The sequence below is a fragment of the Suricata suricatta genome, chromosome 9 (genome assembly GCF_006229205.1).
Source record: "Suricata suricatta isolate VVHF042 chromosome 9, meerkat_22Aug2017_6uvM2_HiC, whole genome shotgun sequence".
In the NCBI taxonomy this organism is placed as follows: domain Eukaryota; kingdom Metazoa; phylum Chordata; class Mammalia; order Carnivora; family Herpestidae; genus Suricata; species Suricata suricatta.
This window is the reverse complement of record NC_043708.1, coordinates 101,223,298-101,246,594: the sequence shown is the minus strand read 5'-3', so window position 1 is coordinate 101,246,594 and position 23,297 is coordinate 101,223,298. Positions and strand designations below refer to the sequence as shown.

Sequence of the window (23,297 nt, the reverse complement as noted above, 5' to 3'; positions counted from 1 at the left end):
CTCAGTAAATCTTATGATTTTAAATCAGTGTTTGTTGGTGACCTGATGTCTCTTTTAGAGGCTGGCACATATTTATTTGAACAAATGGGTGAGTCTAATTTTGAGATGATTGTGGTTTTCCAGGACTGGCACCTGGGAGGGAAATGTGATGTCTACCTGTGGGGCGCTGGCAGGCATGGACAGCTTGCAGAAGCTGGAAGAAACGTAATGGTACCTGCAGCAGCTCCCTCATTCTCACAGGCCCAACAGGTAACTACAGGGTAAAGAAATGGAGAAGAAAGTTAGGAACTAACAGTTCTGATTCCTTTGCTGTCTGATGAAGTTTATTCATTGTGTAATTTGTTGCGAGGAATAACTGAACAAAGTCATGATGTATAGCTTCCAAATAAAAGCTATCTAGAGTTTTTATCAGTCTTTTTTGTTAATTTTCTTAAATTTTTCTTGCTTTCAAGTGCATCAGCATTAGGCCTGCCTAGTACATATTTATAGAAGTTAACATACTCTTAATTTTTTATTCTGTTTGGGGGCCATTAAATTGCAGGGATCTTTAGCTAGATTTTATTAACACCCCTCCCCTCGTCTAATAATCATGGTACTGTATTCCCAAACCCTGTCTCCGGCTACTTGTCTCTGTTCCATTCTTCTCTCCCTTAGTGAGTCCCAGGATGCACCACTCTTTCTTGTGTATATCCCCTCAGGTTTCTGCTTCTTGATGATCTCTAGCCAGTCTTTAGTGTTTCCCCATCACCCTTTCTGCTTTCTGTCTGTTTTGTTAATATTATTATTTAAACTCTGCACAATTGGCTGAAATCCCTGTAGATAACAGAGTTCTAAATGATTTTAAATAGTCCAATGAGCCTCATAGATCGCTTTGTTAAGTAAGCAGTTTTATAATAATCAGGGGCTTATAGGAACTTCATAATTATTTCAACTCCTCTCCTTTAGTGAAAGAATAAAAGAATTAATAAAGGCATCCTAGGTATACATAGAATCATTTTAAGTGTTAACGCTATATAATGACGATAATATATTTCTGTGTTTTATACTAGGTCATATGTGGTCAGAACTGTACCTTTGTCATCCAGGCCAATGGCACAGTGTTGGCTTGCGGGGAAGGAAGTTATGGCAGATTGGGGCAAGGAAATTCAGATGACCTTCATGTGCTGACAGTTATTTCAGCCTTACAAGGTAAAATTACTCTCAATTAAAAGCTGGTCAGAAACTATGACCTAACCATGGGAATGTTTGCTTATGATGGAACCTTTGCTGGATAAAGTCTTAATAGGATTTTTCACTTATTTAGACTCTCATTTAGGCTGTACAGCCTGACTTCCATACTGTAAGCTGTTATTTTGCAAGCTATTTTTCATGGCAGTGCTAGAATTCGATGACATAAAGTAACTATGTTAAGACCCACTGAAGATTGTAAACAAATTCCTGTAAAATTGCAAAACTGTAAGTAGGCAACTATTAATAGCAATAGTAATCATGCGTGTGTTAAGTCCTTAGGACTAAAAATCATTTTATATGGATGTGTGTCAATGTACTAAAGACTTGTACAGGGCGTCTCTGTCGGAGTTCTCTGACTTGGAGAAAGAATACCCCTGAAGAAACCACTGCAGGAGCCTCTGGCTTGTTCTTTAAGTCACTTTTTACTGACTCCAAAGCAAAAGGGGTTTTTTAATTAAAAGCATACAAGTAATAATGAGTTGAGAACCAATTCCAAAATAGTTCTTAGTTCTCTTCCGTTGAGATCGAAGTGTTAAGAGCACAGCACTGAGGATGGGAGGGCGGGGTTCCTAGCTGGAAGTACCACGTCCTGCCTCTAGTACCTTGCATAAGCTATACTAGACCTCTTTGTGACTTGGTTTACCCATTTGTAAAAGTGGGGATGATAATATCCCTCATAGGTTCTATGTGAAAATAGAGAAGAGGAGATAATCCAAGTAAAGCATTTATGGGAGTGACTAGAACATAGTCTTTAATGACTAACTCTTCCCATCCCCCTCCTTTCCTTCTTTGTCATCATTATTTTATGGGACTGCTCCCAATTTACTAGGTTATGGCTACAAATGTGATTTAAAATTAAAGACGTTGTTTTTATTTCTCTAGTGCAGTTTTGGTGTTTTGGAGCAGTAGCAGCTGCAACTAAAAAATTTCAACATCCAGTGATTCTTGTTGGGTTTCTTTCTGCTCTGTTCCAGGATTTGTGGTGACCCAGCTGGTGACATCTTGTGGTTCTGATGGTCATTCAATGGCCCTGACTGAAAGTGGTGAGGTCTTTAGCTGGGGAGATGGTGATTATGGCAAACTTGGCCACGGGAACAGCGACCGGCAGCGGCGCCCCAGGCAGATCGAGGCCTTACAAGGAGAAGAAGTGGTGCAGGTCAGGCAGGACATGGATAAGTTTGCCTTTGAATGAAAATATACTAGTTGTTGAATAGGGTTCTCAGATTTAAGTAATCGGAAATAATAGTAAAAATACATTATGTGGTCATTACAAGCGATCCACTGTTTCTGGTTATTCAGTCTTGAGTTTGTCAGAAGTTTGAATGGGCTTTGTTGTTAGAATGGAGTCCTTTTTCCTGAGCCAGCTGGTTGGCCCAAGCTGGGGTACTCAGGTCCTTGCAAGAAACACAGTGGAGCTTCGCTTCTGCCCCATAGTTCTTGACACAGTGTTAGAGTTTGAATGCAGAGCTTTCCATTTATCATTATTGTTACTGAGGCTGAGTTCATATACATATTCTGGAAAGTCAATTAGTGATCTAAGATAATATTGTAAAATTGCCTAGCACCTTAGAGTTGACAAAGCATTTCCACACTTACTGTTGCATATAGTCTAGGTCGTCTGTACACAGCAACAGTTCTTCCAAAGTAGGCTCTTTAGCTTGGTTTTCCTGAGGATGATGAGGAGATCTGATTTGAGGGAGCAGCTGGGGCACCTGGGTGGCTCAGTTGGTTAAGCCTCTGATTTCGACTCAGGTCATGATCTCACATTTGTGGGTTTGCACCCCATGTTGGGCTCTGTGCTGACAGCTCAAAAGCCTGGAGCCTGCTTCGGATTCTGTATCTCCTGGTCTCTCTGCCCCTCCCCCTCTCATGCTCTGTCTTTCTCTGTCTCAAAAATAAATAAAACATTAAAAAAAAAAAGATTTGAGGGAGCAGGAAGGCCACTTGGGCAGGTAGGGCATACTGGCCTTGAAGACCCCGAGTTGTCAATGAAGTTTATTGCTATATATATGCAAAAATGACTGAATTCTTTCTTAGTATACTCTCTTCTTAATTTTTTTTTCCTCCTTGGTTTTGTCCGTAGATGTCTTGTGGCTTCAAGCACTCAGCAGTGGTAACTTCAGACGGCAAACTGTTCACTTTTGGGAATGGTGACTACGGTCGTCTAGGTCTTGGAAATACTTCTAACAAAAAACTACCAGAGAGAGTGACTGCACTGGAGGGATATCAGATTGGACAGGCAAGGAATAAACCCATAATATGTTCCCCCTGGTCATAGATTTCGTATTTCCTCTATGTGCACTGAGACCCTGTTTTTTCAGGAAGACTAGAATCACCATTTGTACTTAACCTCATGTACATTTTGTTTGGCGTACTTGATCTTCTGTCATAATTTTTTTCCCAATGTGAAAATTGATATTTTAAGTCAAACAATGTGACCAACATATGGAAGCCTTAATTCAGGATGTGAGTGTTTTAAAACCCCCTCCATAATACAACTTGATATAAAACCTTTAAACAATGCAGATTTTTGTGACTGCTGTCTGCTAGTTTGGAAACAGATGGCTGAATTGCGGCATCATGAGTAGCTACTGCTCTTAAGCACTACTTGTCCCGGTCCTGTATACATTGAAACTATTCCGAACAAGGAGATATTTTTATTTTTTCTTGTGTCATTCTGTAGACTGTCTCTGGTATAATATTTTTAGTCATAAATACTTTTTCCTCTTTTATGCTCTGATTCTCAGTTAGCCACAGGTATTTGAAGGATTTTGCCTTGAAAAAAGAAGTTACTTTTTTTTTTTGTTTGTAGACATTAGGAATTTTTTCTTAATTGACATATTTTGGTTAACATATGCAGAAGGTCCTGAAATTAATGAAAATAGAAATATGTACAAAGTCTCAGAAACAGGTATGTGGTTTAGGTGGTATCAGTCAGTCAGTCTTACCAAATACCCTGTTATTTCTCCAGGTGGCCTGTGGCTTAAACCACACTTTGGCAGTATCAGCAGACGGCTCCATGGTGTGGGCTTTTGGAGACGGGGACTATGGAAAGCTAGGCTTAGGGAATTCCACCGCAAAGTCTTCCCCGCAGGTCAGTATGTCTGTGTGTCAGTGCCTCTTTTTAGTTGGAAAATAACTCACCTTTAACATTTTAGTAAATTTGTAATGGTATGTAGAAACTTCTACTACATACTCTTAAACATCTAGCATGTTAGATCTTGGTTTTAAAAAAGCCAATAATTGCTAAACAGGATGTAAAAAGTCTGCAAGGAGAAGCCTCTCTCTCCGTACACAGGCTCAGCAGTGTAGGACTACCTTCCATGTAGAGAAGGAACAGTTATAAACGTACCTCCAAGGTGTCTATGGAGGGAATGATGAACAGTCTTCTGTAACCTTCTGCTTTCAGCTGCCATTTCAGCTTCTTATTACCCCTGAATTATATGCGTATATCCCTCCTTTTAAAAAATAATAAAAAGGGAATACAGAAAATAATAAATTAGAAGCTAATATTCATGTTACACAAGGTTTCTTGGCTCTACAGAAGACCTTCTGTGCGGTTCTTCTAGTGGATTTTCCTAACACATTTAACAAGCGGCATGATTTACAAGTATTTAATGTGTATCTTCAACTCCAGATGCCCTAACATATATTGTCTGTAGCGTTTTGATATCTGGACTGCTGAATATTCAGCTAGGGCTTTGGAAAGCCAGGAAGCCATCTCTGGAGTATGTATAAAGCAGTTATTATCACCTCTGAAAGTAGAAAAAGCCTGACTGAGGGCAGCCCATGGACATGGTCTTGATTATTATTTAAAAGGCCACAGGATTCTTTCTGGTCTCTGTTACCCAGAGAAGTACTTCCCCTTCACCTGGGGTCCTAGGGACTTTAGTCAAATGTCCCTGCCCCCAACACTCCCTCCCACAGATTCATTTGAGTGTGGATTTAGGTGAAGACAGGTAGGTGACAATTAGTATTTTTATTAGTAGCAGTGATTGAGTTTATATAAACCAATAGGCAAATTCAAAGTGTCCTTATTTTCTTTTTAAAGTATATGCTTTACACTTATATTTTGCAGAAAGTTGATGTCCTTTGTGGAATTGGAATAAAAAAGGTTGCTTGTGGAACTCAGTTTTCTGTTGCATTAACCAAAGATGGTCATGTGTATACCTTTGGGCAAGGTAAGGCATTTTCCAGGTATTACATTACTTGTTTTGTATACACATGTATTACAGAAACATTTGCCCTCCAGTTTTACAGAAAGTGCTCGAAATTGAGTTATTTTTTGTTCTGGGTGATGAATGGCCACTATGACCTTCACTCACTACTTTACTGCTCCTTTTTCATGAACTTTGTCCTGAGGACAGCTTCTTTTCCCCATTGATAGTCTGTCATGTCGAGTCTCCAATCCTGTTAGAAGAGTTCTTGCCAAAGCCCTTCCCATCTTCCTTTCTGCTGCCTTCACTGTACTGCCATAACACTTTTTATGTTTATGGCACAAGAGCCAAAGTTCCTCTGGGTCCTAATTCCCCAGCACCTCCAGGACCTGGGGATTCAGGTCTTAGGCATTCATAGGCATTCAGGGTTCAGATCCTGAGTGGTTCAGAATCCAGTCATCTGCATTGGGATTCTCTGGCAATACATTCACCTTCTTAAGTGGAACTTTTTGGCAAGTTGTAGTGACTAAGGAGAATGTAAGGCAAATCTGAGAAGGAAGAAGAAGTAAGTCATGAGTGAAGTTTCTAGGCTTGGAAGAACTATAATGCCCCTAACTAAAGACAGGAAGCTGGTTTGGAACTAGGTAATAATTTAGTTGTGGTTATACTGAATTGGGGCCATATACTCTAGGCATGTGTATGGAGATGTCTAGCAAGTTACTGGGGATTTGGGTCTGGAGCTCCGGAGAGATTGGATACAGAGATGTAGGTTTGCATAATGCATAACGAGAGTACTTAGAACCATGTTAATAGGCTCTAAGAAGCCCAGGGAGAGTATAGAGTAAAGACATGGATACAACTCTAGGCAAGTGAGCACAGAAAAAGGACTGGGGAGAGTTGGCCTTGAAAGGGTAAAGAGAGGTTGCCAGTGAGTCAGGGTAGTGAGGAGTTTCTGCAGGGTGGGAGGGGCTGAGGCCACATCATTAGAAGGTTATGTAGAGCTCCGGGGGCTGGAGCCTGAGAAGAACCTGCTGCAGTAGGCAGTTAGGAGCTACTCATAGCTTTTGAGAGTACTGTCTTAGTGTAGTGGTGAGAGTGGAAGGTCGGCTGCAGGTGGCCAAGCCAAGCAGTTCTAAAGGACATGGGGCAACAGGGCGGGCCTGCACCTTCTGGGAGTTGGGCAGCAGAGGGAAAGGAGTAAGTTGGCTGGCAGTTTGAGGACAAGACAACTTGAGCGACGTTTTTTCTTAGAGTGCAAGAACTATAGGGTCTTGCTTAACTACCTGCCAGTCCTCTCAAATAGGAATATTCTTGAGGTGCCTCTGGTTTGAAATAAGCTGCTGATTTTAGATTTATTTATTTTATGAATAAGGAGTCTGTGACATTTTGCAAAGAAACAGTTTCAAACTTCATTCAGAATCCAGTGTACCTTACCAGAATGGCAGCTTTTGCTATAATAAGTTCTATATGTTGTTGCCATTCCACCAGAAAAGTTAAAGAACTCATCAGAAAACATAAAGGACTGGTGCCTGCATTCCATAAATTTCCTCTATTTCTTCAGATCGCTTGATAGGCTTGCCAGAGGGCCGTGCTCGCAATCATAACCGACCACAGCAGATTCCTGTCCTGGCTGGAGTGGTCATTGAAGATGTGGCAGTTGGAGCTGAGCATACTCTTGCTTTGGCATCAACTGGAGATGTATATGCCTGGGGGAGCAATTCAGAAGGGCAGGTAAATATCTTGCTTGCCTCCTATTCTAGAAATCTGACAGTGTTCCTCACTTAGTAAAGGGATAAGCCAGGAAACTCATATAAGATCTACCACAATGCCTAACACATGTCACTTTGACATGGGACTGAATTATTTGTGAGCACAGTTGTGTATGTCTCTCTCATGATTGTGGCCAAGTAGGTATTATATCATGGTTTAAAAAAAAATCTGATGGTATATATAGCAAAGCAATTAAGGGAATTAACTGAGTATATGTGTTTGTCTACACTCATTAAGTACCTGGCACATAGTAAGCAGCCTTTTGTAGGTATTTGCTACTCACATCATCATCATGGTAATGGGTGAGATTAGGTCCTGGGAGCATCAGTTGATCTGGAAAATGGAAAGAATGAAACAATACTTTTATGCTTAATAATATGACATAGTATTGTACATAATAGGTACCATAGTATATTTGTGTTTCTGCAGGAAGTCTTGTCATTCCTATTCTGCAGAGGAATAAACTGAGCCTCTGAGAGGTTGAGAGAAGATTCAAGAAGTTGATGTGTTCAGCCTACCTTATGTATGGAGGAGATAAAGATTTGGGTGGGAGATGTCTAGGATGCCTGCTGCTACAGTGGCGTTCAGCCCTGCCTGCAGAGTCACATTCCCTTTCTCCATAAATCCTCTCTGGGTCTGTCTGCCCATAGAGCCAGGGGCTCTCAAGTTCAAAGTCTCCATTATTCAGAGTAGCCTCAGTTTGACTCTGTGGTCACCTCATTGCTGTGTCAACAGATGAGGAAGCTGCTCATCATTGTGGTTGCACGTTGTCTTAATGAGAAGAGAGTCGATGCTGCAGACACTTTAAGGAGGTCACTGGCGGGGTCTTGACATGATTCTCCCTAATAATGTCAAGGTGCTTAGCTGCTGAAACACTGGGTGTCCCAGTCACATCCTAAGAACAGAGACCTGGAGATGAGAATCTGCTTCTGTGTACATTTTTTACCGTTGTTTGTTTATTGTTACCCAGGCAGCCCATGTTAAAAGGATATCAATGTGTTTTAAGTAAAAGCTGTATAGATCATCCTGTTATTTTTTTTTTAACTTTTCAAGAACTTATTTCCTCTCTGGAAGTGGAATCCAAGGATCTGTTCAGTCATTAAGACATCTGCTAGATTTGGAATAGCTTGTGGCAGCTTAGTTTTTAGGAGACAGTCTGAGCTGTGAGGATTATTCTGATAGAGAAAATCAGAATTAATTTCATTATTCTGATCTTGTTGGTTAGTATACATATTTCTTTATGTCTTCTACCACCTAAGGTAGATTTCATCATCTTGACTTTCTCACTTTCTCTTTCTAATTGACTCTGTGTTTTTGTCATTTATTCCCAGCTTGGCTTAGGCCACACCAACCATGTTCGAGAACCAACCCTGGTAACAGTCTTGCAAGGGAAAAATGTCCGGCAGATCTCAGCTGGCCGCTGTCACAGTGCTGCGTGGACAGCACCACCTGTCCCGCCAAGAGCACCCGGTGAGGGATGAACTACTCTCTTCCTGCAGCTTCTCTTTCAACAGTGCCCAGCTGTGCTGTCCGCTTGCCAGTGTCAGACTGCGTCCGGGCATCGTTCTGGAACCGCTGGGCCCTCCCACCCAGCCAGAGCACGCTTGTGCTGCCAGCGCTTGTAAATACTTTCATAGCAGGTGATTCTCCTGCAGACTTCGGCACAAAGCACTCCCTCTCTGCACCCCCAAAAGAAGAAAACCTATCACTTAGGCAAGCAAAAATGCCTAATTTTAGAGCAAGAACTAAGTGTTTTTTCATACTTATATGAAAGAAATGATGAATCATAGCTTTCTATTTGGCTTGCTATTAGGAATAAAGTTTAAAAGGTCTGAGACTATTTGACAAGTTCTTCACTCCCAGTTAACCATTTGAAACATAATGTTGTCTGTGCACTGACACAGAAAAAAAAGTTGCCATTTTACTCCAGCATGTGGCAGGACTGATAGGCAGTTTTCTGCCTTTTTGTTTATTATGAAATCTTGTAGAGTTACATAAACATATAAAGAAAATGTGTATTTGTGCACTTAACATCCTACTGAATACTCTCCAGATTGGATCCATCTTCGATTCCCCAGAAGTGTGGAGCCTTTGTCATTCTTATTCATATTTTTAATATTGGGGCTGTTTCTCTTCCAAGGCTCTTAAGCCCCTTGTATCTACCATTCTCTGGTGTCTAAGAGAGTAGAGTTTCCCTAAAGCAGCCTTGTGCCTGTGCCTGGGAACTCAGTCTTCTCTTCCCTTTCTCCTGACCTCTACTTCTAAGCCATAGGTGCCTGGGGAAGACTTGCCATAGAGAAGTTTTTCTTTTTAAATCGATACCCTTAGAGAGCAAATTAGGACTGTCAAGTAGAGTCCAAACAAGCAGAAGATGGTTTCTGATTAACAGAATCCGGAATGAGCAGTGCTGCGCATACACTGACAATTTCAGGTACTCAGCTTCCAGAGAGACTTCACTTGCACTTCAGCAGAGAGGCTGTGCAGTGTGGTGGTTAAAAGTCCAGACTCTGAAGCCACATTGCCTGGGTTGAATCCTAGCTTCTCCATTTAGAAGCTGAATGAATGAGCTTCAGATTCAGTTTCCTTGTCTGCAAAATGAGGATAAAAATAGCCCCTATTGTAAAGAACTATAGGATTAAACGAAACAATTTGTGTGAAGCTCTTAAATAGTGCCCAAAACATAGAAGTACTCAATGTTAGGTTTTACTAATAGTATTAATAAAATTAATTGGGAATAAAAATAAACTGAGAACTGAACTGTACAAATTTTTACACAAAACTCAAATAAGCAGAGTGTTGTGTGTTTACTCCTTTATGCATTTTTAATAAGAGGGTAACCATGAATATGGTCCTTATAGTCCTTGCTTCTACAGAGCTTAGTCCTCAGTGCAAAGCCTTCATGAATCATGCACCCAGAACTTTCCTTCTCTCATGGTCACTTTCTGTCAGATCCCCAGTGAGTCTGGGAAGTGACTGCTGAGCTGCCCATTTCTGTTTTCAGAATTGCTTACCTAGCCCTGGCCCACATCTTGTGTTTTATGAAGATGGTAGTGGGGTATCACTTGTTCTGTTTGTGTGTGTGTGTGTGTGTGTGTGTGTGTGTGTGTGTGTGTGTGTGAAGGAACTGTTTAAGTCCCATAGTTAAATGGTAAACCAAATTAAATTAAAATTTTCCATAATGATAAAAGAGATGCTTTAAAAACCCACACACATGTATCAAAAAATAAAGATGAATTGATGGAGAGAGGAAGTGATAAATATGTGATACAGCAAATATAGACAAATGGTAATTACAGAATTTAGGTGGTAGGAATGGTTGTTCATTTTACACTTACCTCAGCTTCTCTGTGTGCCTGAAAATTTTCCAAATACTCAATATGAAAGCAATGCATTTTCCTTTACAAGTGTCCATTTGCTCTCTGGGCAGGCGTGTCGGTACCCCTGCAGTTGGGCCTGCCCGATGCAGTGCCCCCCCAGTACGGGGCGCTGAGGGAGGTGAGCATTCACACGGCGCGGGCCAGGCTCCGGCTGCTCTACCACTTCTCTGACCTCATGTACTCATCCTGGAGGCTGCTGAACCTCAGCCCCAACAACCAGGTAACGTGCTGGCTCGGGAAGCACTACTCACCAGGTCCCAGGAAAATACTTTTTATTCTCCCAAAAGATGCAGAAAAGGCAACAGTTCTGTTTCCATTTTATTGCTGGTTTAGCATAGTCCAGACACTGGTAGCTATGCTGCTGGACACAAAGTAGTCTTCCTTACATGTTTTGGTTTGTCCAGAGCTCAAGGAAATGTGACTGGCTAAGCATGTATTTTCTGTAAAGTCCAATAGGTGATGTGATTTTTAAAGCCTACGCACGCACAGATGGTAGCACCACAGTCTAAATGGTTCTGTAATGAATCTGAGACACTGGGGAGACTTTCTTACCTCCATGCAAATGAACATTCTGGGTCCTGTGGGGGAGATAAAGTAAATTTGGTCGATTTGACTGCCTTTGTAGGATGGTCTAGTAATTTAGGGAGAAAGCAAGCTGGCTGTGTTTGTTTGTGTAATGTGTAGGCATGACTGCCAAAATGTGTCACAGTTTGTAAAACTGTTAGTCAAAAATCCTTGGGTAACCAGTCATGGGGCATAGGAGAGATTTGACAGATCATTGTTAGAAATAGGTGATCAGCCAGGCAGAATACTGTGCAGCACTAAAGAGAATGTTAGAAAACGGTTTGTAATTCATGGGAGAAATGTTTATGATAAAAAGTTAAGTGAGAAAAACAGAAAATTGTATAAACAGTATGTTCTCAACAATGTGAAAAATGTCTGCACACATGAAAGGAAACTGGAAGGAAATAGATGAGAGTGATAATGCAGATTATGGATGATTCAGCTGTGTGTGTGTGTGTGTCCTTTTCTGTATTTTCTGAATTAAGAAAACAATAACCATACATTTTATCAGAAAACAAATAGTTTTGAGAAGTTACTAATAGCTACTACTCTCCAGGTTTAGCTTTTTTAAAAATTTATTTTTGAGAGAGCACACGCATGAGCAGGGGAGGGGGCAGAGAGTGTGGGGACAGAGGATCCAAAGTGGGCTCTGCGCTGACAGCAGCAAGCCCGATGTGGGGCTCAAACTCACAAACCAGGAGATTGTGACCTGAGCTGAAGCTGGATGCTCAGCTGAGCCACCCAGATGCTCGCAGGTTTATGCTTTTAATTCATAAAGAATTATGTTCTAAAAGTGAGAAGTGTTATTTCTTTTAAGCCTTAAGATTGTCCCGTTTCTGATAAGTTTCCTTTCTGTTACAGAGCAGTACATCTCATTATAATGCTGGAACTTGGGGCATTGTCCAGGGACAGCTTCGGCCTTTGTTAGCCCCAAGAGTCTACACCCTCCCAATGGTGCGCTCCATAGGAAAAACCATGGTTCAAGGCAAAAACTATGGACCCCAAATTACTGTGAAGAGAATATCAACCAGGTTAGCCTACGTGTTTATGGTTTCACTGTCTAGCTAGCATTTTTTCAGATGAACCTTATTACTAACTAATCTCTGTGACCTTCAGCTTCCTTACTTGTAAACTAGGACAGTGACAGTACTTTCCTTAGTGCCCAGTGGGCCCCACACACTGCTTGACTGTTGTTCAGCTGGCTTGTTCATTCACTGATGGGAAGACACATTCAAGTGACCTTTGTGGTGATTTGGGGAAATTAGTGAGAGTTGTATTTCATTCTCTTTTCCCTTTCTTTTAAAGAGGACGGAAGTGTAAGCCTATCTTTGTCCAAATAGCAAGACAAGTAGTTAAACTGAATGCATCAGACCTCCGTCTGCCCTCGCGAGCGTGGAAGGTTAAGCTGGTTGGAGAAGGGGCTGATGACGCTGGGGGAGTGTTTGATGACACGATCACAGAGATGTGCCAGGTATATTCATACAGTGTCTCCTGCTGAGTCATCTACTCAGGTGGTGGCTGTTTTTTACTGTTTCCAGTGACGACTCTGACATGTTTTTATAAATGTAGCAAGGATGCATTGTTGAGCCTATATAAAAATCACACTGTTAATGATGTATAGGTGAATTACAGCCAGAGTTTGTGAAATGATGTGTGCAGATACCTTCCTGAATAAACCCCAGTGCTTACCAATAACTCACAGTCTGCTGTGCTCTAATACTGGCAGAGGAAACAATGATGACACATATTTACCTTTATATAACAGACCAATCCAGGACCACCGGTGTGCTCCGATTAATTCTGGTGCTTTTAGAACAAAGTGAGCTGCCAGGTTCTAGTGGACTTAGAAAAACAGATCATAAGAGTTTGGACCAGTTCTTATTTTGAGATCTGCAGTGACAACTTTGCTTCCAGATCTACTCTGACTCTTCCCACTTTGCCTAGTAGCAGGATTTTTCTAATATTTCCTGTGACTAAAATAACTTCTGGCTCTCCTTTGTTGGGTGTGTTTGAATATACCTGTGCCCTGCTCACAGGTGACCCCAACTCCTACCCTCGATTGGCTTTGTTAGTTCTGCATACTACAGGATATTTTCTACGTGGGGAAGGTTTCTAATTTTATTTTAAATTAAAGCCACACGAATTATAGAGTTGCCTGGTTGTCACATAATTATAAGTTCCTCAAAACACTCTCTTTTCAGTATGATCCTTAATTCGTTCTCTTGATGCATTTGATTTTCATTTCTCAAAAACCTGTTCTTTGTTTACAGGAACTTGAAACTGGTATTGTTGACCTCCTTATACCCTCTCCCAACGCTACTGCGGAAGTGGGCTACAATAGGGATAGGTAAGGCAGTCCGCACGTGCTTGTTGACTATCTGTAGTAATAATGATAATTATAATGGCAGTTCATTTATTGAGTGCTATTCTAAGTGCTTTATGTATATTATCCCATCGAATCCTCCTTAGAACCCAAAGGAGTAGCAACTTTTATTGTTCCCTTTTCACAGGTTGGGGAACTGAGGCACTTCCATCATGACTTTGTGATAGGACCAACTCAAAGATAATACAGAGGGGAGAGGAAACTCAGACTTGATAATGAAACCTGACTAATTTGTGTTTCTGAAGGCCCACATGGCCTCCCCTCAAGAAATCTTCTGCATCGAAATTTGTCAGAAATACTAGCTATACTAGTGAGTCACAGCACTTAGTATTAGCAACTATCTATATAACCAGATTTTGAAGTTTGAATCCTGCTTCATGGATTTTAGGAAAATGATTTTAGGAAATAGGACATTCTGGAGCTGGTAGCTTAGAGATTAGTAGACCATTCTGTTGCTGTTTTATGGTTCTTCTAAAAATAATCCAAAATATGGTCCCTTTGCTGTCCAGAACAGTAGCCACTGGGCACATGTGGCTGTTGGGCATTCGAAATGTGGTTCGAGTCGCTGAAGAACTGCGTTTTACATTTTATTTAATTAAGTTGAATAGCCACATATGGCAGCTGACTACGAACCATAGTGAACAGCACAGACACTGTAGCTGTCTGATAACTTATTTCTAAGAGAGGTGAGGACCGTTTATTTGAAAAATTTCCTTTAATTTTGCAGGTTCCTTTTTAACCCCTCTGCCTGCCTTGACGAACACTTAATGCAGTTCAAGTTCTTGGGGATCTTAATGGGGGTTGCCATTCGCACAAAGAAGCCTCTGGACCTCCACTTGGCCCCGTTGGTGTGGAAGCAGCTGTGCTGTGTCCCACTCACCCTGGAAGACCTGGAGGAGGTGGATCTGCTCTACGTGCAGACCCTCAACAGCATTCTTCACATTGAAGACAGTGGGATTACTGAGGAAAGTTTCCATGAGGTGAGTCTTTGCTGTCTGTGTTGTGCTGGTATTGACTAGAAGTTTTCTGTGTAAAACTCAGATACAGTCTTTCGCTGGCTGTCTGATCGACTCACGCCACGCCCCATTGCTGCCTGAGCAGCTCAGCCCCAGCGATGGAAACAGGTGCTAATGGGTAGAATTGGCACCTGCACCCCAGCTTCTGCTCCTTCCTCTTCAGTCCACTCTCTGCCTGCCAGAATGGACGAGCGAGGGGACCCAGTTGGAGAGGGAGGCCTGGGGTAACCAGAGTTCATCAAGCCTACTTGGAGAACAAAGGAATTTTTAACTACAGCCTGATAAGTCAGCACATTCCCTTCTGATCAAGTGGCGTGATTAGCTACCTGGCTTCCTTATTTTTATCCTTAAAATATTCTTGATGTTATCACTATTTTTGCTATGTTTGTGTGTAATCTACTTTTATTTGTTTAAAAAAAGGGGGTTGTTTTTTGTAAAAAATTTTTTTCTCTTCTTAGATGATTCCTCTTGACTCTTTTGTTGGTCAAAGTGCTGATGGCAAAATGGTTCCCATAATCCCTGGTGGAAATAGTATCCCACTGACATTTTCCAACAGGAAGGAGTATGTGGAGAGGGCCATTGAATATCGACTTCATGAGATGGACCGACAGGTGCGATGACATTCGGGATATGCTTGTGAATGTTTGCAGTTGTCTTCAAAGAAGAGCTAACTGGTTACTACTGAATTTTGGTGTATGAACTTACTGTGTTACTTAACTTGTATCTAAATTTTAGCTGCTGTTCAGAGACTGTTCAGGCCTTTTCTGTGGATTTCCTGTCTTCTTACTGACAGCCTGAGGACAGCTCTGAATTGGTCATTGGTTTAGATTGAGGGGCCAAGCTCTAACCCAGGCCTTTAGACCTCAGCTTCTTACTCTCCCCCAGTTTTGTTTGTCTGCACCTCTTACTGTCCACAGCCCAGTGTCCCGACTACAGCTGGGTGGGGGACAGTAAGAGAACCCATGTGTGTGAATCCTACATCAATCCCTCTTTCCCCCTTCCGCTGCAGTCCTTCAAGCCCCAGCGGAAAATTCATCTCCACAGACTAGCTTTCCTCCAGGTCCATAGCCTGTAGAAATCTTTTTGTTACTTAGAAATTTCTCAAGATACCACAGCACTAATATGTTATGGTCTAAGAACTAGGCCGCAAAGTTTAGATATTGTGTCTTTAAATAGCCTGTGAGACTTTGAGTGAAGTGTGTGTGTGTGTCTGTATGTAAGTATGTATTTATGTGTGTGTGTACATGTGTGTGTGTGTCTGCGTGTGTGTGTGTATCCCCAATATCCTTGTTCTGTGCTGACCTGTAATAAGCATTTAGTAAATGATGAGAATGTGCTGAGTGACCATAGAAATGAACATTTTTGTCCAAAAATGAGGTATTTTTGGTTACACAGTCCTTAATAGCTACTTCAGTAATACTTTTTTCTTTTCAGAATAAAGTAGGGTCTTCTTGAGAGCTAGACTGAAACTCTAAGACCATGTAGTAATTTGAAGTATATATATGTTCTACACCCTGCTCTCCTGATTCCTTCTTTGACCTTGGCTTTGGGTCAAGTCCAATCAGAAAACTGTTAGCTTAGTGAAAGCAAGTCCTGTGAGTAGTGCTGTTAACAACAGCCAGGCCCTAGGGTTTGTCTCCAGTTCTTCAGAAGTTTCATCCTCAGAGTACCTGACGAAAAATGTACTAATTACCCTGCATGCCAGGTTGGGACCAGGCACCCTTAGGTACCATTTTTCCTGTAAGATAAGGCTTACTATCTCCATTTCACAGATGAAAGCACAGAGTCCAGAGAAATGGAGTGATGTGCCCAAGGCAAAGCCAAGACCCCAAACCAAGTTTAACCGCAGGGTCTGGGCTCTTTGGCTGGCCCTTCGTTGAGGGTCAGATTGACCCTCTGCTCTCCATCAGCTGGGCTCTTCTCTGCCCTGTTCCTTTCTCAGAAATGAGGCCTTCTTCCGCTCTCACTTCCTCCTCTTCTCTTAGAACCCAGTGTTCTTCCCATAGCTGTCCCCATTTGTCCCCTGCCAAGCAGCCAGCCCCATACTTCAGCCTCATTTTTTCCCAGACAGCTTTTGGTTTGTATTCTGCCAGGCATGACAGCTTGTGTTGGGGCAAACTTTGGCCAGGGTATTCCCTGGCCCTCACTGCCAGTCCTGTTCCTTAGCCCCGGGCAGGGCAGACTTGTACCATCACAACACCAGGGCCTTCCCCAAGCTGTGGCTCCTGTTTAGATCTGCAGATTTTACTTTGCTTTTTATCATTGTTGGTTCTGAGCTGGCCAATAGCGAAGAAGTATTTATGAACAAATCTTGAAGGGTGAGGAGTCTGTGTGTAGGATGGGCATTGCGATGCAACCTTGGGTTTGTTTATTTATTTTGAGAGAGAGAGTGTGCAAATGGAAAAGGGCCAGAGAGAGAGGGAGAGAGAAATCCCAAGCAGGCTCCACACCACTAGCGCAAGGACTCAAACTCACGAGCTGCAAGATCATGATCTGAGCTGAAGTTGGAAGATGACTGACTGAGCCCCTCAGGTGCCCCTCCTTGGGGGATTTTCTAAAACAGCCTTGGGCAGCCTCTGGCAGCTCCTGCTCCGCAGTCCCCATCTGACCTGTTCTCAGCACCTCGTGAGGAGAAAAGCAGCAGCGTAACTATCCAGTAACAGACTTACATTAAAAATTCTCGTCATGGTCATGTGAGCAGCAGTCATTTGCCTAGTTTCTCAGAGGAGAAAATTAAAGTAAAAGAAGAGGTGGAGCTCAGATTCAGACCCCAAGTCTCCTGCTTAAATTCTCTGTCCTTTCTACCACCTTTCTACAGAAAGACTTGCCAATTTTACATTCTTCTTTGTACTTTTCTAAATTTTTTTTTTACAATGAGCACAAATAAGTTTTACGAAAGGAAAGAATTATTTTCAAAACAAAGATACAAATGACAAAAACAGTAGAAGCTAGACACATCCTCCAGGACTTCTTACCCTAATGAGACCGAGTAGCCCACAGAGCCCCGTGTAAGGGTGCTCAGCCACGTGTGATTAGGGATACGAGTGGGGTTGGCACTGGGGGGCCCCCAGCGGGCTGGGTGTTGGGGGCTGGAAGGCAGGCTCCTGAATTGACTTGATCTGGGACCAGGAGGAGAGTACAAGTCCCCCGAGCAGGGAGAAGCTGTAACAAAGGGTCAGCAGTAGTGGTGGGCGGGCCATGTGCACCTGGAGTTCTGGGGACAAGTGGGGGGTCTGGGGAACCAGCAGGTGGGAGCTGGCCAGTCTCTGTGCACACATGTGACAACCACCTCTCCTGGGAGCAGGTAGCCGCAGTCCGGGAAGGGATGTCCTGGATCGTCCCCGTGCCTCTGCTGTCCCTCCTCACGGCCAAGCAGCTGGAACAGATGGTGTGTGGGATGCCCGAGATCTCTGTGGAAGTCCTGAAGAAGGTGGTGCGGTACCGCGAGGTGGACGAGCAGCACCAGTTGGTGCAGTGGTTCTGGCACACCCTGGAGGAGTTCTCCAATGAGGAGCGGGTGCTCTTCATGCGGTTTGTGTCAGGAAGGTCTCGGCTGCCGGCCAACACTGCTGACATTTCTCAGAGGTTCCAAATCATGAAGGTTGATCGGGTAAGTAACCTCACCTGCCTTCCTGGCTGCCATCCGCCCTGCTGCCTCCTTGTTGCTTGCATTTTGGGAAAACTGAATTGGTGACCCTCAAGTAGGCCTGCCAGTTCAGGCTTAATGTTTGGAATTTCCAGACTTAAAAAAAATCAAGCAGAAAAACTTGTTAAGGACATAATTTGGCTGAACAAAGCCCTAAATGTATGTGGAGCACACTACAACCAGCAACATTTGCTCAACCCTCCAGTGCCCTCCTGAGTAAAAGCTAAGCTTGGCAGCGGGTCATCTTGTTGCCTCTGCCCTTGTTTCCTGTGCCTTTTCATCGTGTGACTTGTGCGCTCGGGCACGGCCTTGTCTGTGTTCACAACGACACTAGGCAGTAACTGGCGCATGCGCTGCAGAAGGGACGTAGAGACAGGAGCGGCAGGACGCGCTCTGCGGTGGCCGCGTGGTGCGCCCGTGGGCGGCACAGCCCAGCCCAGCTGCCATTTTGACAGATGGCTGAGGAATCAAAGGGCTCAGAGCCTTAAATGCATGCTGCTGCCACAGTCCTCTTTCTCAAGCACCCATCTGACCATGTCACTCTTCTCCCTTCACACCGTTCAGGAACCCCCTGACCCTTTCCATAAATGCCAGCTGCTGTAGTGGCCTTAAATACCTCCACAGTCTGGCCCCTGTCCCTGCTTTCTGATACCACCTCTTAACACGTACTGCATTCTGGCCATTACAGACTGCTTGCCTTTTTCCTGACAGACCACACTGTAAACTCCTGTGCCTTTGTGCAGGCTGTGCCTTCTGCTTTAGCGGGTTCTTCTTCACACCCCTTTGCATCTGTGCCTGGCAAGCACGCACTTCTCCTTTAGTCCCGACACCACTGTCATCTCCTCCAGGAAGCCCTCTTGGATGCTTTCCTGCTTCCCCTGGACCCTTCCTGAGGGCAGACTTGGATCTCCCTCTGTCTACCTCCTGGACACTTGGTACATCCTTTGAACCCAGCATTAAATTAGAATTGTGTCTGTGTTTCCTCTATCTCTTTACCTCCCAACCCCTCAAGAGCTGGGCAGTCTTCTGAGCAGGACCCATTGTGTTTATTCTGGAAACAGTAAGGAAAGTAGGGCCTCTTCACACAAGGACCCTTCCTGCCAGTTTCAGCATCTGCCTTTCTGGTGTTTTTCCAATTACTATTCCTGGAGGTTGCTGTAGCCAAAGCTGCCCCTCCCCCACGGCCTCCTGAAGCTGCCGGCCTGGGCTAGGCTTGCTGGAGAGGCCATGCTCAGGAAGGGCTGTGAAAAGACCCTTTCCATAAATTTTCTACATGACTTGCCAGAAACTATAAGTTGTAAATCTGTTTTGTTGCTTCAGAGAGAGGTGGGTGGAGGAAATGGTTTGCTTCTATTCAACTCTAGAAAAAACCCTTGCCTTCTGTCTGTCCCAAGCTACCCCTTCCGTCCTGTGAGTTAATCCACTGCTAATCCCCTGCCTCAGGCCTTTCAGCCTCAGAAAACTGACCACTATGGGTCCTTCCTTTGTGACTTTTAGACCGTTGCTCCACCTTCCAAATCAGAGGCACCTGTTGACTTTCCCCTTCGCTGTCTTTGCTGGTTGTAGTTTTTCTGCATTTGAGCTTTCTGTATCTTCACTGACTCAGGCCCAGTTCGGCTTCTAGGCCCTCCATCTCCCAGCTCTGTGAAATGTACTCACCAGTGTAGGGCTCTGAGGGGGAGGGGGAGGGAGGAGGAGGGAGAGGAGGAGAGCCGGTTTCAAGGAGTTGAGCAAGAAAGAGACTGCAAGTCCTTTCTTAAAAACTTTTAAAAAATTTATAAAAATTGTAACATCATTACTGTCATTCCGGGTAGTGTCGCAGCGAGTCGTGCTTGCAGGGGGGGGGGGCAGAGAGCACATGCCACCTTCCTAGTAGCGCCTTTCCCACCGTTCACGCGTGTGTTCATTTTGTGTGCTGTGTTCAGCTCAGTCTGTCCAGGCACTCTCCTGTTTCGCTGCTAGTCATCGTAATGATCATTTTAAATGCCTGTGTCACTGTCCGTTAGAGGGAGGGACTAGGATCTAATTCACTGCTCGCTCCTCGTGTGAGCTGTGTGCTGGCAGCCATGAGGGAGGGACGCAGATGCACACTGGGAGGGGGGGGGCCTGGGGGCCGGAGGAGCGCGTCCACTCCCCCCAGCTCCTTCCATTTCACCCGCTGGTGGGGGGGGGTCCCTGCGGCAGATGCAAGTCTGCACCCTCCTAGTGAAAGGGAACAAACTGCCGCACTGTCACTTGGGGCAGGCACCGTGCGAAATGTGTTCTCTCCCATGATCCTGCCGGTCAGGGCTTGCTGTCACCTTCCACACGGGGCCACTGAGGGACGGGAAGGAACCATCTTCACCAAAAACCTCGATGACCATGGGACACCAGAGCCCGCGTTCCTTTACCACCACAGCACAGTCTGTCCTTCCCCTCGAGTTGGCCCTGTGGTCGTGTCTGTGGACCCCATCTTGAAGGCTGGGAGAAGTGCTTTCCTGATTGTGGGGGGTGGTAGGAACAGGCACCCCATGGCACCCCGATGCTGCAGTCACCGTCCGGGTCTCTCTCTCCACAGCCTTACGACAGTCTGCCTACCTCACAGACCTGCTTCTTCCAGCTGCGGCTGCCCCCCTACTCGAGCCAGCTGGTCATGGCCGAGCGCTTGCGCTACGCCATCAACAACTGCCGCTCCATCGACATGGACAACTACATGCTCTCGCGGAACGTGGACAACGCCGAGGGCTCTGACACCGACTACTGACCGCGCGGGGCCTGGCCCCTTTTCTCAGTGATGCTCACTTCCAGTTTCATGTGGATACACTTTTATGGTAACTATATAGATGTTTTAGGAACATAAACCGACATTATTAAACAGTGGCCACATTTAGTTACTCTAAATGTAACAAAGAAATTAGATGTTTTTATTTTTCTGTGATTGTACAAAAAACAAAACAGACAAAGTGTTCTCAGTCAGGTTTTTCCCTCCACATTTTTGGTCACTTTTGATAAGTTTGCATGGAACCATTTTGGTGCATTTTTAGTTGGGAATGGTACATTTTTGTAAACCCACCCAGTGAACATGAAATTGTACATTGTGTATAATTGTTCATTAGAAAGGACAGTTTTACATGAATATTCATATATTTATTTTGTTTTAATTTGAATTGCCTGTGCAGGGTTCCTTATGCAGAGAAATAAAGCCAATGCAGGAACCAGAGCGTGGGCTGCTTTTGTTCCCTCCGGTGGAGCCTCTGACTGAGAAGGAACGGGCTCTGGGGCTGGCCTCTCTCTGGCGGCATTTTGATCCATCAGAAACACTCCTTCCCACCGAGAGGGAGCTTTGCTTGGAGATGACAGCAGCCCCTGGAGTGGGAAGCCCCTCCTTCCACTTATTCTGTCATCCTGGGGGCTTTACTCTGTGTCCGCCCCTTGGCCCGACCTCTCAGCAGCCCCCTTCCTCCTCTGCAGCTGGTTTGAGTGTAACATGCTCGCAAGAGCCTTTCCGGAATAGCCCCATTGGGGAACGGCTCTCCTAGGCCAGGCGGAAGCTCATGACAGCAGCACAATTTAACCCTGTCTGCGAGGAGCGAGTGGGGGCTTAGGGAGCGGGCGGTTTACAGCGGTGGGAGGGCCGCCATCGCTGGCAGGCACTGCGCCCGCACGCTGGGTGACCACGGAACGAGGGGATGAATGTGCGAATTCACAGGAGACCCAGTGAGTGGCTCTCGGAGCCTTGAATGGCGGATGGTGGGGAGTTGTGCTCTGGCTGCAGAAGGGGTCATTACACCCCTGCGCGTGTTGGAATGAGCGGGTGGTTCTGGGAGAGGGGGCCATCGCAAGAGCAGCCGTGAAGGCTCTGGCTGCCGACAATGGGAACAGGAAGAGGGCAAGGCCTTTGGGTGGTTTGTCTTCATCTACAGCAAGTTCATGCCACAAGCTGCTGCGGTACGACTAGGGACAGTCACGCAAATGAGTGCCAGGTGGAGAGCTTTACAGGCCCTTGTTATTCACAAGGAAGATAGGAAATAAGTGTTTTCAAAGAGAAATTGGAAGAAAGATACGGTTTTGTGGTATATAGATCTTTCCCGGTGACAATGCCTAATAATACTTTGAATGATGGCAGTTTTATTGAAGAGAAGCTTCCATTGGAATTGGGTCTCAGCGGGAGAAACTACAGCTTCTGGAAAGCCACAAGGGTTCTGAGCAAAGACGAACCTTGAATACTTGCTAATGAGAGCTCAGTGGGAGCAGGAGTGGTGAAGGGCTCTGTCTGGGCTTGAAGCACTCGGCCCGCTTCAAGTGGGCAGAAAGGCCCTGCCCAGGCCTCTGCGCCAGGGGGGCACTGAGGAAAGAGGGGCCTCTGGGTGCTGCTGTCGGGGACGATGCCAGGAGACGGGTCTCTTAGAGCCTTCCGGGCTGCTTCCTGGGAACCAGCGGCTCTTCCCTCTCGCTGGGCGGGGCCAAGCTGAGGGTGCGCTGAGCTGAAGCCTGTATCTGCAGTCTCCGAGTTTATTTTAAATAAAAGTAGTGCCTCAGCCTTTGAAAGGCTGTGACCTTTGCTGACACATTTGACTCTGGACTGTGGGGCAAAGGTACCCTCAGCAGGCTGATGCTCATGGTGCCAGGCCCCACCTGTCAGGCCTCCTGAACTGCTTTTCAGGAGGTCTGACCCTGCAAGGAAAATTTGCCCAGACGCCTTGATTTATAACTGATGCCATTTCTATGCTGGAAACCTTTTATTTATTTGTTTTCCCATTTGTTGGTTTTTAGAAGCCCTGGAGGAGAAAGGAAAGTAGGAGTCTGTGGCCTGGGGTGAAGTGGGCCCGGCACAGGTGTTTATTTTCCCAAGTGCACTTTCAGCCTCTCATTGGAGGCTTGGGCAGTTTTTTTGTTTGCTGGATTCATACAGTTAAATACTTGGAGCTTTTATGACCCCGATATAGTCTCCAGAGAACCTGGACCCCCAGCCTCTAAAATTTAAGATGTCCCCAGAGGTCCTTCGAGGTGCAGCTTTGTTCTGGGCCTCCCAGCTCTGTGGCCCTTGCCCAGCACTGCCAGTCAGACGTGGTGAACTTGGTTTTTAGCAAAACAAAAAAACAAGTCTTGGGCATTAGATCCTATAGCTGGAGGAATCCTGAGTTAAAGGATCAGGTGATCTCTCCTTTTACAGAC

At 44.7% G+C, this 23,297-nt stretch overlaps 1 protein-coding gene across 6 annotated transcripts in view; it reads left to right on the top strand.

Annotated features, from left to right (window-relative positions):
- The window catches only part of HERC1 (HECT and RLD domain containing E3 ubiquitin protein ligase family member 1), a 180,117-nt gene extending 158,775 nt beyond the window's left edge, over window positions 1–21,342 (top strand). For all 6 annotated transcript variants that reach the window (XM_029952982.1, XM_029952984.1, XM_029952983.1 and 3 more), the window contains exons 63-78: window positions 124–249; window positions 1,050–1,188; window positions 2,205–2,386; window positions 3,314–3,469; window positions 4,202–4,324; window positions 5,309–5,411; window positions 6,949–7,118; window positions 8,489–8,627; window positions 10,585–10,754; window positions 11,960–12,129; window positions 12,404–12,569; window positions 13,369–13,445; window positions 14,209–14,461; window positions 14,956–15,108; window positions 17,802–18,107; window positions 20,701–21,342. In XM_029952982.1, the coding sequence (XP_029808842.1) occupies window positions 124–249; window positions 1,050–1,188; window positions 2,205–2,386; window positions 3,314–3,469; window positions 4,202–4,324; window positions 5,309–5,411; window positions 6,949–7,118; window positions 8,489–8,627; window positions 10,585–10,754; window positions 11,960–12,129; window positions 12,404–12,569; window positions 13,369–13,445; window positions 14,209–14,461; window positions 14,956–15,108; window positions 17,802–18,107; window positions 20,701–20,886 (2,619 nt within the window). In that variant the 3' untranslated portion in view covers window positions 20,887–21,342. The remainder of the gene's footprint in view (window positions 1–123; window positions 250–1,049; window positions 1,189–2,204; window positions 2,387–3,313; window positions 3,470–4,201; window positions 4,325–5,308; window positions 5,412–6,948; window positions 7,119–8,488; window positions 8,628–10,584; window positions 10,755–11,959; window positions 12,130–12,403; window positions 12,570–13,368; window positions 13,446–14,208; window positions 14,462–14,955; window positions 15,109–17,801; window positions 18,108–20,700) is intronic.
- The last annotated feature ends 1,955 nt before the right edge of the window (window positions 21,343–23,297 follow it).